General features: G+C 37.4%; 1 protein-coding gene across 3 annotated transcripts in view; it reads right to left on the bottom strand.

The window, feature by feature from the left end:
• Positions 1 to 14,293, bottom strand: part of LOC131573653 (ankyrin repeat and sterile alpha motif domain-containing protein 1B-like) — a 409,781-nt gene that overhangs the window by 264,889 nt on the left and 130,599 nt on the right. For all 3 annotated transcript variants that reach the window (XM_058827806.1, XM_058827807.1, XM_058827808.1), the window contains one exon: positions 5,725 to 5,861. In XM_058827806.1, the coding sequence (XP_058683789.1) occupies positions 5,725 to 5,861 (137 nt within the window). The remainder of the gene's footprint in view (positions 1 to 5,724; positions 5,862 to 14,293) is intronic.

The raw sequence follows: 14,293 nt of genomic DNA, 5'->3' as shown, positions 1-14,293 counted from the left end.
CTCTTACAATGCATCTCTTTAATAATATTTTGTTTAATGTTGTTATTAAGTAGTCACAGAGCTTCCATTATGCACTAAGGAATTTTCTTTTCAAATATTCTCCTGTGGAGTTGTTAGACATCTTCTTCCCATAAATGCTGTGGTAAAACAGGTGGATGTGTGGCATATGTGCTGGGGAGAGGTGTGTGTAGGAATCAGTCCTGTGAGACAATTCCAACCATAACCTTTTTTTGTGTTTGGTACTCAGTAGTCCAGAATAAAATAATTTCATAATGTCTGTCCTATTTTCAGTCATGCACAGATGAATTGCTAACCACATCTTAATGGCATTGACAGCATACCTCTTACTCTGCTTTGCTCTCTCTTTTTCAAGGGCTATTTAGGAGCTTTATTTTTTATTCAACATCATTAGAATGAGAAGACATCAAACTGTGTGCAGTAGATTTGTATAGACATTCCCTGTCACTAAGAGAATAATCTGAAATATATTTACATACCTAGAATCAAGGTCACTGATTGCTGACAACCACCTTAATATGCTTGCAGCCCTAAGAGATACAAGTAGCCTTGGAAGCACTATGACATCCAGGGCGAATCTCCAGAACAGGCACACAAAGGATGAGCACTAAATCTACCCATGTGTGGACTGTAGAATACAATTTTATTTTAGAGGGTTTGGGGAATGCTCAGCATCTTCCAGAACGTCATAAAAGCATGTACACAGAAGTGGCTTTTACCTTGGATATGATGGGTTTGATTCCCCACAAAATCATAACTCAGTAAAGTGGTTTTTTTAAAGTCTTATTTGCCTCTTGTGCTAAGCATGGACGTAGCACAAAGTCAGCACCAAAACACAGCATGAAAAGAAGTGCACCTGAACAGGAAGCACTGTGTGCCTGCACAGTCTTCACAGTGATTTTCCTGGTTATTCCCTGCCTGGCTGGGCATGTTCTAAGAGGAGCTAAGCACAGAAAGCAGCTCATAGGAGAAAGAAGGTCATTGCACTGCCGCTGTCCTGTGATCTCATTCAGAGAGTGGAGAGAATTTATTGCATAACAGTGCTCTCCAGCCCTCCTTTTTGTGGTGAAATAAAACAGATTTTGTGTGTGTGTGTGTTGCAAAACAAGTTCAGCAGATGCAACACAGTGTTCTCATGGTGTTGTGCACTGGTGCAACAACCTCCAGCAGGGATTTCACTAAGCTGGCAGAGAGAGGGACGTGCCAAGCCAACTGTGACAAGGCACGCATTTCATTTGTGAACAGCTAAGGAAACCACAGCATGGTGCTAGCATAGGGGAGGAAGCAGGCAGAAATAGTTTCATTGTTTCAACATAGGGAAACAGCGACACTAATCCACTTGAAAATCCTGCTCATGGAGCTATTAGGTCTGAAAATTTATTTTCTGAAACTGTGATTTTTCAGAGTTTCCTCTAAGATGATTTTTATTTGATTGCTTGTTTGTGTTCAAATAAACTCCTGCACCTACCTGCAAAAATAATGATAAATAATTTCATTGAATATAAATTATTATCACTTTTAAGTCAGCTAGGGAGGCTCTGGAGCACACATCTCCTACAGATGGTCTGTCCATTCATGTCCAGGCTGACACAGGGAGTGGAATGTCATGGTCCCTGTCTTTCCCTATGCCTAGATGAATGTACATATACATATATGTGCACACATACATGGGTCTGACAGGCACACTGCATGCAAAAGCATTTGTACACCTGATAGTTTAAACAAGTGGGATAGGTCTATCAGAGGCTATACATGTCCTGCTGGGTTCTGTTAGAACTTGCAGAAAAAGGAGACACACGCTTTTGCCTGCTAATGCTTAAACTATTAGCTGCTATTATACTCATAGATGTCTTAGCCAGGTGAATGAGGAGCCATAGATTGAATTTCAAGTTTGTTTACAGAGGTTAAAATAAGAATACTGGGGAAAAAAAAAATATTATTCCTGTAAAGACAGCGTATCCACACTGATAAGAAAAAAGAGAAAGATATTATGATGAATAGATGGTTTCAGATCTTAGCAATAAAACCAGAAAGAACAAGATTATGAAATTTCATCATGTCAGAAACACTGAAATTCTTTGTTCCTTTGTCCTCCTACCAGAAACCCTCTTAATAGCATTGAAACAACACTTTAAGGAAATTGGGTTATTCACATAAAATAGGGAAAATACTAATTCATGATAGATAAAATCAAAGTCACTTTTAAATAATCCACATTTTGACATCAAAAGCTGTACCTAAAGTAAGCCATATGAAATATATCTTAAAAAGACAAGAATTCAACATGCCAATGCTGGACTGTGTTTAATAAATAAATTTTAAGGTGAAAAGTTAGAATTCAGTTTTATGAGAATTGGCCCAAAACCCACAAGTAAATAACACCAGCTAAAGAAACAGTCTCAGAGGAAAAGAGGTGCTCTTTTTCCTTCTATGGATATAGTTTATTTTTCAAATGGAGCTGAACAAATAAATAAGGAGCTCATTAAATTGAGTAGCTAATACAAAAAATACATGAAGCATCACAAGCAGTTTAGTTTTGTTCAGGCTTCATCCAGACTGAGAGCTACAGGAACTGTGGTGGAACAAGCTCAATTTTATTACCACTTTCTAAAACAACAGTCTGATAAGGTAAGTTATATTTTATTCTATGTACTAATGTAACTAAGTTAAAACTTGAAGGAGACTTATATACTTGTTCTCCTATCCCACCTTATTTTGGATCACAGGTGCTGTGAGTATACAGAGTGTCGTATGTCCTTAATCTGAAAATGTATTGCTTTCTCAAAGTCTCCATTAACTAGTATTTCAAGAGTTTAAAACCAAGTCTCATCTGGACAATCAGTAAAAAAAAAAAAAAAAAAAAAAAATCAAGCAACTCCAGACCTGAGCTAAATTCTGTTTACTTCTTCTCTGCATATATGCAACTTTTCCAAAAACCTTTTTTTTCAGAGACTGACCATGGGAAAATTTGAAAAGAAGAAATTTAATTGCAAAATACTAGATCAGAGGGATGAGCCATAGCTAAGGTGTAAAGATAAAAGCGCACACAGATGCTTGAGATAATGTTAAGTCTGCCTGCCTCAGCACTGAAGGTAGTAGAGGTGGCTGGCATTGCAGCACTGAACTTAATACTCAGACACCTCCAGGGATGATCATTCCACCAGGTATGATCCATTCCAGTGTGTAATCACCTTTTCTGTGAAGAAATTCCCCCTTATGTCCAGCCTAAACATCCCCTAATGCACCTTAAGACTGTGTCCTCTCGTCCTGGTTGCATAGAGACAGTCTTCTGCTCACTGCTGGTAAACCATTATATGTACAACCCTACAGGAAAGATAAATAAGGCTATAAATTAAAATAACTACATGTATTGAAAGGCCAGTCTTCCCTGGCAATTCCATCCAAGCTGTCAGAGCCTGCCTCATGCAAAGCTGGCTGCTGAAGAGTTTCCCATTCCGCCTTTACTGGCACTTTCTCATGCTGGATGCACAAGGTATGAAAAAGGGAAAGAAGTGACAGCTATTTTGGAAATCTATATGATCCCTGGTTTAGATCTCTTATAAATCAATTTATCTTGTTAGAAAAATGCAAAGAGGCCCTGGCAGCCAACAGAAAATTAATTATTTTGCATACATTGTGTAAGAGTATTCATTAGTTTTACATGAATGGTGAGAGGTCAGTCAGGAATAGAATCCCATTGTGCTACCCTTCAAAGAGCTTGCCAGGTAATTGAATGGAAAAAAAGAATTAAATATGCGGGCAGAATGATCACTAATGGTTAGCAAACAGCACATTGCAAATATCTACGACTTCTTTGTCTAAATTCTTGAGTTGAGATCTTAGGGGAAGGTGATTAGATATAAAACAAAAACAAAGAAAAAAAAAAGAATACTGAGGGATGTGCATAAAACACATGAATAAAAGAGAAGCATAATGGAATCTGAATGCTACAGTGTATCCAGCTTGTCCTGTATTAGCACATAACATACATTATGCCTGTCTGCTGTTGTTTTCTGTACAGGGAGCATGCCATGTGTAGGGCCATGTGAGAGACATTTTAGGAAATGTGGTAAAGTTCTGACCATATATATCACAGAGCTAGCTTTTGTTCTGCAGAACGATGAGAACACTGTGACTCAGTAAATGGAATAATTTAAATTTGAAAATAGCTCCCCAGAATCTGCTGAATCCATTCAGAGTTAACTAGAAGGAGAACATCACCGTGAAGTGTTCTGGGTCCATCTGTTGGCAATATCATGATGGAAACAGCTTTTTAAATGCTATTTCAAATAAACTATCACACAACAGCTTGTTTCAACAACATTTCATTACCTTTCTGTTTGTTTGCCGCCTACTGTAGAAAACAGCTTGGAGGGAAGGAGGCATTTCAGTACTATAGACTGGTGTAGGGTGGGAGGGACAGAGACACTACAGAAACAAGCAAAATGAGAAACAACTATAAAAAGAAAAAATAGAAGAAACTGTAATTTTAGACCCTCTGCAATCTAGATTTACACCACGTGAAACCTGAACTATGCTGGTGTCAGAAGGGGATGCACCAACCTGTCAGTCGAATTATTGTATAGTGACAGTGTCAGCCATAGGATGCCAATGTCTCCTAGACAGAAATGGCAAGTGCACCCAGCAGTTACCTTTAATTCTTCAAGACCTTCTGAACTGTGTGCTCCAATGAGTACTGAAAGGGAGATTCACCTCCAACACTGGGACACCGTCACTTGTGTGGTACCAAAACAACCTGGCCTATACAACTCCCAGGAAAATATCATATGTCCATCAGCTTACTCCTCAAGTAAAGCAAATGCCAGTGACTGATGGTACAAAGCCTGCATCCAATAGCATCAGAGTGCCTCAGCTGCAGAGATCAGCTCAGCAATAAAGAACAGATGGCTGCACTTGAACCCAAAATTAGTAGGAGATTAAATTTTTTTGGTTAACACTAAGAAAGTTTCACAATTAGTCAATTCAGCATGTAGTTGTCCAAGCTAGCTTTGGCACACCTAATGTCATGGCTTTTTAAACAAGGAAATAGATCATCCCAAGGTTTGTTCTGACTTATACCATGAGCCCATGATTCTAAAATAAACTACTCTATGTTGATTAACTCTATATCACTGATCCAAGTTCTAACATGTATTTACTTCAAAGTTTTTGTTTTAAAGAGATGCACTCCTTAAAGAAGTATATGGAGCACTCAAGTTTTACACACATTATGCATCTTGTTTCCCAAACAGCATTAGAAAGATGGATAGTTAGAATGGAAGTTCATAAGCAGTACTATATGGGAAAGTAAAATAAAAAGGTATAAAACTCCATGCAAATGGAGATACAGAAATAAGAAAGTAAACCTGAAAAAGTACTATGGAAGTAATACTGATAAATTCAGCACATAGCCTTAAAAGAAAAGTAACAGTATGCAAAAATACGAAATACAACATAAGGATTTCATTTGTCATCAGTGCTACAAGAAGTATGTACTCTGTACATTTGGGCTCATTCATATCATATGTTATCTTCTTCTGCTACTAAGATTGATTCTTAAGAAGACAAGGTATTTTGTGTTCTGTTTATGTCTTTGACCTACTCAAATGTGTAAAGACATAACTTCCTCTTAGAATACGTGCATCATAGCCTGCCATTCAAAGGAGAAATACAACAAATAAGAGGATGCTTATGGTGAGCACCTACCTGAGGACGTATGACTTTCACTATGTTTTTAAGTGCAGTGTCTGGTGATGGAGGAGAGCAGTCAGGTGTTGGGCCTGTAGAGCTGTTTCTATGGTTACCAGATCCTGGTGCGGTAATTGCTACCTGGGGTGCATTATCTGTGAATAAAAATAACATCTATGTGAAATTACAAATACTTCATATATTTTAAAATAAAAAAGAACTTTGAAAACAAGAAGGTTATTCAGAACAGTATTTAAACTTACAAAACATAATACAATTTAAACATATTTGTTAAGGAATATATTGCATATCTACACTTATTTTTTCACCCCATACATTCAGTCTATGTTAAAGCAAGATACAGCGTTCTCTCAGTACCTAAACAAAATGAGGCGGAAACCAAGCACAAATATTTTACTTTTATTACCTTGAATTACTGATTGTGAATCCAAATATTATCACTATAACAGGGGTAACTTGAAAGGAAGATTTAGAATGCAACTTCTAGTTGCATTATAGTTCATCCTGGAGAATCCTAACACATACAACACATACATGTTATACAAACACACGTGAACTTATAACATGCTAATAGGCGTCATTGACAACTTTCCTTAACATTGTGATCAGTGTAACTGACCAGCAAGGACTGATTACATGAAAACATGCTCAGTTTCTCAGGTAACATTTGCATCCTCCATAGAGTTCTGCACTGTAGCAGCTTCCTTTCCAGCAGTACCTCAGCTAGATAACCTACAGCTGGCTTAAAAATACCTGCACACCTGCATGTACCTGGGAAACTGCTCATTGGACATATCTTCCTCTTATCATTTTATGGCACTGTGAAGGACCATATAAGGACATAAAATATCATTGTTACCTTCTCTAAATGTTCTTAATGCTGTTTGATCATTTTAAAGTTAGTGAAAATCAGATCAGAGGAGAAAGAGGACTATGAAATAGCTTCTCAGCTGTGAGAGTACCTAATCCCTGGAATGACAGAAGGCAAAAGACTCCACATTACTTCAGGTCTTTAGAATTGTATCAGTAAAGAAATGCTTTAGCTCAGATTCTGGGGAAAGGGTCATTGTCTGTGCATGGTTATGCTGGTTATTACAGGGCCTGTGAATTTACTAAGCACCTTTCTTTGTGAGTTACAAAGATGTGCTCCTTGCTCCTAAATGTGCTGTTACATCTGAGGCTCTTCATCAAGACAGTGACGTCAAATCTCACGTCTCTGGGCCTCAACTGACAGCCTGCAGTGTTCACTGAAGAAAGCAAGTTTATTTGTCTCCAATATGTGTTTCCACTCTGTGGAGAAATCCACTCTAGAAAAACCCAAACATCAATATGTAAAATCAGCACTCTTAAGCTGGAGAATTTTTGTTTGACCAACTTCTACAAGTACATGCACAGGCTCCTCCCTCTGCACAAGTCATCAATGCCTTCGTGAAAGCCATGACAGAAGCTTCTCTCTCTCAGTCCTACTAACCTGGATGGGTAACAGAGATATTGAAAGGTAGGAAATACCCAGTTACATTAACAAAGATAATATAGGATAAAGGGGAATAGTTTCAGGAATGTAAACTTGATGGCCTTTCCAGCTTACAGATACTTTCACAGCATGAATGATCCTAGGAAATCTGCAGGATTCTTCTTGCAGAAACACTACGTAACTGGACGAGGTTTCTAATCAATGTTTCTAATCAAACACAGATTGACAAATTATTCTTCTAAAATAAATTTCAGGCTGGAATGTTTCAGCAACACTGATACAGCACTTAATGAAAGTATAAACAAAAATTCAGATGGCAGATTGGCAGACATCCAAAATTGAGACATCCTGTAGATAACCTCAGGTGTTACCGGAGAGAGTAAACCCTGTCACAGAAACAAAAATGTCCAACTTTTTTAAAAGTATCTCATCAAAATTGCCTGTTACAAAGGTGTGCAGTCTTACCACACAGATGAGTTCTTCCTGAATCATCAGAAGTGTGCATAGAAAGCCTGGATCAGAAGTAACTTATTTAATAAAGTAATAAATGCGCGTTAATATAATGTATGAAAACAATTTTTACACAGCCTTAGAAAGAAACTGAAAATGAATTCTCACAATATCATAACTGATACTGAAGAATTTTATAGCATTTCAAAAGCCTGAAGTGCCTCATATTCTTTGCTGCCTGACCTGGTGTCTAACTTTAAAATGTTGGTCACGTGCACCATGTAAATGGGTATTCTGTGATTTGAAAGCCTAGCTCATTAAAGGAGGGATAGGGATTTGTCAAGAGGAGAAGCCTCTAAAGCCTTGCCATACTCTGAAAATCTCATTGTGAGGAAAATACTAGATATGAGTAATACCTTAAGTGAGCTGAAAGTCTCAGCCTCTATTGTTCCAGACTATGATATAGCATCTTCTTTCACTCTATGGACAGATAGAAAATCACCAATGAACCTCCCTTACTGAGGAATCAGAGAGCTGCTCTATGACACCCCTGCCCTCTGTTTGGAGAGACACCAAGCAAGGGACTATACTACTGTCAAGAAATGTGGGCATACAGGCACCATATATAGGAAGGTAAAAAAATAAATTCTAGCGTGATAAATGCTCCACATGAATCCAGCTAAGTGCACTTAGTGCACTTATTTACTCTCTGGTGTGAGAAACAAACAGAATGATTGTCTCTGACAAACAGCTAAAGCTATAAGGAACACAAACTCCTCCATACTTCAGCAGCCCCTGCCTTTCTGTCACTCCCTCCCTGTGAGCCTGTGTGGCTGTCCTTAGCACAACTGCCCTCAAGCTAACTAGCACATGAAAGCCTTGCAAGTGAAATCAGGCAGTCTTGCAGATACAGAAGTATCTCAAGGATGGATCACTCAAAGGACACATCATAAGAAATGCAGATTGGTGCTGATGGTAAGAAATGCAATTACCTGCCCACCAGTTTATTTTGTTTCAAAGCCTTGTCGATAGTCACCTCAGCTCAGTCTAAGCACACTTCCAAGATGCAGAAGAGGGTAACAGAGGAGTCAAGTTATCTGAGCAAGGTTTTGGTCTTTGCATAGGAAAGGCTTCTTGTTGACCCTACTCAGTAGCAGCTCACTGAAAGCCAGGTTTTGCCCCTTCATACAGTCCCACACAAGTGGCATTGAACCAACTGGGAGTGACATTCTTGGAAGGAAAATTTATTGGAAGGCATGCAGGAGGGGCAACAGGGCTGTTACATGCCCCACTAGACAGAGCTGAGAAAAAATTCTCCAGCCACACTGTGTAAATACAATCATAACCAATTCAGCAACATAAACAATATGCAGCAATCTCAGAAAAGAGTAGTTACAGTCCTTCTTTCCAAGCAAAATTAAGTGGCAATACAAAGAAAAGGATCGTGTTTATGGAGTCTAAAAACAAAACTTTGCAAAAAGAAGCCATACAATTTTATTTTTTTTTAAATAAACAGCCCAGAAAAATCAACCAACTGCTCAGTATTTCATGTCTTCCCTTCTTTCTCAAGGGGCTGTCTGACATGTAATGGCTTCTTGTAAACAGTTTCTTCATTGTGGACAGCTGTTTATTTTCACAGTAGGATGTTCCCATTAGGCAACCAATAATGATTTACTACCTGGGTCTGCTCTATCAGAGAGAGAACCATCAAATTAGTTCCTGCAACCAATTTGTAGGACCTGTCTGTTTATATATACAGTACTTACAGTTTCATTAGGAGTATCTTTGAATATATTTTCTTTGGAATTAAATTATATAATAATCATGTTTTAATTTTCCCTTGTGACAAAGCTAAAGCAATTTTTTTTTTCCCTTCGGGTAACTATAATGGCAACACTGCAAGCTTCAGAAAAACATTTAATGGAAAATAGAACTTGGAAGCTTAAGAAACTACCAAATTTACCTAGGAAAGATTAACTCTCATGCTGAATTTCTGATAGGTGCTACAGATGGGGCCAACAGAGGAATATTTACAACTGTCATTCTCTTCTAGGTCCTGGTTCACATTGCAATAATCTATATGTTTCTTTGTAAATCAGATAACATCAGGATCCAGGGATCATCTAGCAGCTAAAAACTAATGAACTGCAGTGTGCTCTAACAATATTCCCTTCTTCCTCCACCACACATGAGAAGTTGTCACAAGGTCTGTGTAATTGGAGCTTAGCTTGATTTTTGAAAATGCTTACTGAGGACTTGACATTCTCCATTTCCTTTATTTCAGGGCAAAGAAAATAGAGTAGAACAAGGAAAATATATGAATATAGTCTTTTAGTATATTGTAAGAGCAAACTGAGGTGTTATTCTAGGGCTGGCTTCTAAGATGTCAGACAAAAACATAAAATGTCAACTCTTTAACTGAGATGATAAAAAAAAAAGCCATACACGGGGACTTTTGCCTTTTCCTGTGTCATGTGGCATCAGTAGTCAGTTTTATAAGTCCTTTTTCTTAGGGAGCACTGCACAGAGAAAAATGCCCTCATGGATAATAATAGACTGTAGCACCAGAGTTCAACAAGTGCTTCATCAGCATTTTCATCCCACAGTCTATGTACTGTGAGGACAAACTGCTCACTGAAACTTTTCTAAGCGATATTTTTTCTCATAATGTACTCAAAAAAAAGGCACTCTATGTATACAATGCCACAGCATTATCAGGCAAGTACACTAACCAGAACATTTACTCCGTCCCAGCAAGCAAAATATCAGTAGCCAGACACAGCCCATATTCCAGAAATATAGTTATAATTAGATTTTATCACAAACAAATTTTTAAATGGAAACCACAGTTAATCTGGTTTTCTACTTTCATTGCAGAAACATGCTAGCATCCTTATCAAAATTTACAGTTATGTCTGTATTAGCTATTACATCAGTTATTTCTACAACTTAGTGTAATGGCAATGGATCAGCAGATCAAAAGCAGTTCATCTGCTTAGAATCCATTTAGAATATACGTGGGCTAGAACTTTTAGCACTATCTAGCAACTTATTTATTCTACCAAACACCCCTCCATACATGCTCCTCACAACTTCCAGTTTCCAGAAGGACCCTATGCTTTTGGTGCCCACCTAAAATGGAGCTTCAGATCAAAAAGGAATCTGGTTTATGTGCTCCAAAGCTGGCCTGTGAAGAAATGAATAGCAACTGCAAATGATGATTTATTTCATATTCACATCTAGTGCTCTGAGCCAACATGCAAATGTGTACTCCACCTATTTTATTTCCATATTCCAACTATTCGTGGAGTCACTTAAATACTATATTCTCAGATTTACAATTTGCTATAAAAATGGAAGAAATGTGTATTTCACTTTAGAGGTACAGACCAGTAATAACCTAGAACTAAACAATACACTACACACCTAATGCTGTGCTTAAACACATATATTAAATTCTAAAACATCTGAAAATACAATACTAGGCATGTACAAAATACTTAAAGCACGAAGCCTAATCATCATGACCTTGTAGAAATTTATACTACAAACTCAGAGCCTGGATAGGTTTGTTCACTGCAATTCTGTGAGAGAAAAAGGACAAGGTGGAAAATGAATGTGCATTTACATACATACACATAAACATATGGAGATACACCTGCACACATAATGGACAACAAATTCAAAAGCACCTTGTTATTAGTAATAGTTTCCTCAAGCTCTGCTCAGTGTGGAATATTTCATGCAATGCTTCAAACTATTTGACAGTAGGTCAAAATCCTGCATCTGTTTCGGACACCCCAGCATCAGGGATAATGCAAAAATCTGGATAAAGGTCCAGATAGCTCAATGCCATCTGGGCTCAAAATGCTTTTTAGTGTGGTAAAATGACAGACCTAAGTTTGATCAATTATAGCAGACTCAATTTGTTAGACTATTAGAAAACTCTTATCTAGTTTGGCAATTGCTATGGGTTTGTATCTGTCTTTAGAAAAAAAAAGTTGGAATGCCTTTGTCTGTACATGTTACATGTCCTTTTAACATCAAATATGTTACATGAAGACGAAAAGCTCTAAAAAGAACATAGCAATGCTAATCATCTGTCCTGGACAGAAATCAGTCATAATCACAATAGAAATCTTGGAAGACTAAAAAAGAAGATATTAGAGAAATAGTACTATTTCTGGAGGATCAATGTGCAGTGACTGAACTTACATACATCTCCTTGCAGAGAAGAGAGCCCCCAAAATGGCTGATTTAATTGACTGGTTAAGAAATTAACACAGGTTGATCCCATCATGTGTGGCACCATTAGGAATAGATTTTAATGTTCTTTGATAATGGAGGAATGGTCACCTAGTCCTTTTAAAATATTCATGACTGGAATGAAAAAAGAATTGCCACTTATAATCCCACTGAAGTGATAGATAAGCTAGCAATTTATGATTCCTGTCATAATCAAAGATATGGATGCTTTAACAGAGATATGCTGATACTCTCACTCTGAGGAGACCAAGAAACTTCCCTGATTGCACTTCTGGGAATCTTTGAGCTTAATCTACAAGCAAGAGAGAGACACAGACCCACATGAAGAGTCATCTAAATGTGATTCTTCATGGTAAAGATAATTTGGAGTCAGTAATGCCCTGAATCTTGTAGAGAGCTCATTAACAACCCTTTCTAAGGCAGAGCAATTATTCTAAACCAAATCCACAGACTTCAGTAAAAGTGTGTGTTTTTATGAAGACAGAATTTGGGCTTAGTCCATTCATTATGGACCACTCTTGGTTTCTGGTTTCCAGCATGAGCAGATTTACAAGGCAGGAGCCCAAGCCATCAAGTAGGAAATAACTAACATAGACACAAAACTGAGCAGGCCACAAAATTGCAGGAACCACACTGATTTTATTCACAGATGTCATGTGTAAGACTTCTTGGACAACATGTGTGATAAAAAAGTTGTCTCCTGTAAGTGGTGGGTCCATTGCAAACATTAACAGCAACTGCATATAGCAAATGATGCAGTTCATACAAAAATCCAGGAAAAGAAATTAGATCTCCCATTTTGTCAGGCAGATAACAAAAATATTCATGTTACAAAGTAGCCTCAAACAGGAGTAAGTAATTTCCCATAGCATGGGATTCAGCTTTAAAATTATTTTAACTTGACTAAATCCCCAGAGTAAATCTTCTCTCCTACATAACTATTCAATATGGAATAAATCTATAAAATACAGATAAGGACAATCATGTATTTCAGAATTCAAGGAACAAACATTACCAGAGACATTTCAAAAGAACAGATGGAATAGTGAGTAACAAAATCAGTAGGTAGCTACACTGGATGCATAGGGAGAACGGTTGGACTCAACTGTTTGCATTTGCTCTTTTGAATTTGCTTGGTTCCCACACACTTAAACTTGAATAACCATTGTTCTGAGTAGAATTGTAAATATATATCTGCAACTGTCTTGTTGAAAGCGCTCGAAGCTATAACTGGGCCAGTCTTGGATGTGGCAGCTATTTCAGGATTGTATTTGGGATTAATTACCAGTGAAGTGCATTCCAGTGGCAGCAGGGGGTCTGTTTAGTTGTTTCTGCATCATCCAAGAGAGCTGGGTATGACTATTATCAAGTTTTTATTCCCTCTAATCACCCACCTGCACAAATAGACTTTGGAACTGCTTCAAGCTTGCATAACCCTTGTAGTATCAGGCAACTGTCTGGAAAAACATCTCTCATTAAATACTAATGAGAGATGATGGGTGATTTCCACCATTTCCTGAGTAACCTTTTGAGACTGCCTCTGCAAGCTGCTGATATCTAATTGAGCATTCAGAAACAATACTACACAGTCGCCATGTACCTTTTTTTTGTGTGTGTGTAATGGCTTTTTCATTGGCTTTTCCACACCTAAAAGGTTTGTAGTGAAATGATTGCACTTGTCTATGATAGCTGTTTCATAGATTTCTCTGTTTGCACTGTCTCAACATATAGGCACCATATTTCTGGGAGTTCAGAGAAAAGCATAGGGTATAATTACAGGTGCTAAAATATTTTTGGTTACCTTAGTCATTAGCTAAAAACTGGGATGCCTCATAGTCTTGTAAAAAAAATATAAATAATTTCTGTGCTTATTTTTAAATTCAACTTATCAGTGAGAGGTCACTGAACGTGATCATATTCATGCCTTAGTATTTCATAAGGCTTCTCCTTTAAAATAAAGAAAATAACCAAAGTGTGCTGTGCAGAAAAAAAAATACTATTACAAAGGCAACGGATAATTACTGAACTAGACTACATTGTCAAATTATTTCAGAGAATAAACCACAAAAGCTTGTGAGATTAAGTGTTCACAAATAATTTAAGTAATGTCAATGATAGCCATACACCCCAGGGATGAATCTCAGTTAATAAATAATTTAAGCAGTCTTGACAATAAACCTCCCAATATACAACTATCTAAAGATGCAGTGAAAATCAATTAATGGAAACAACTATATTTTCATGAGCTTCAGTTCTTCTAAGTATCAATTAATTAAGCTCTTTATCACAGCACTGAAGTCAAAGTGCTAACCAAAAAATTTTAAAATCAGAGAGAAATGATGTTTTAAAACGTTTCAGAATCCAGTTATTCTTATT

This window comes from Poecile atricapillus, chromosome Z (assembly GCF_030490865.1).
Source record: "Poecile atricapillus isolate bPoeAtr1 chromosome Z, bPoeAtr1.hap1, whole genome shotgun sequence".
NCBI classification, from domain to species: Eukaryota; Metazoa; Chordata; class Aves; order Passeriformes; family Paridae; genus Poecile; species Poecile atricapillus.
This window is presented reverse-complemented; position numbering and strand designations above follow the sequence as displayed.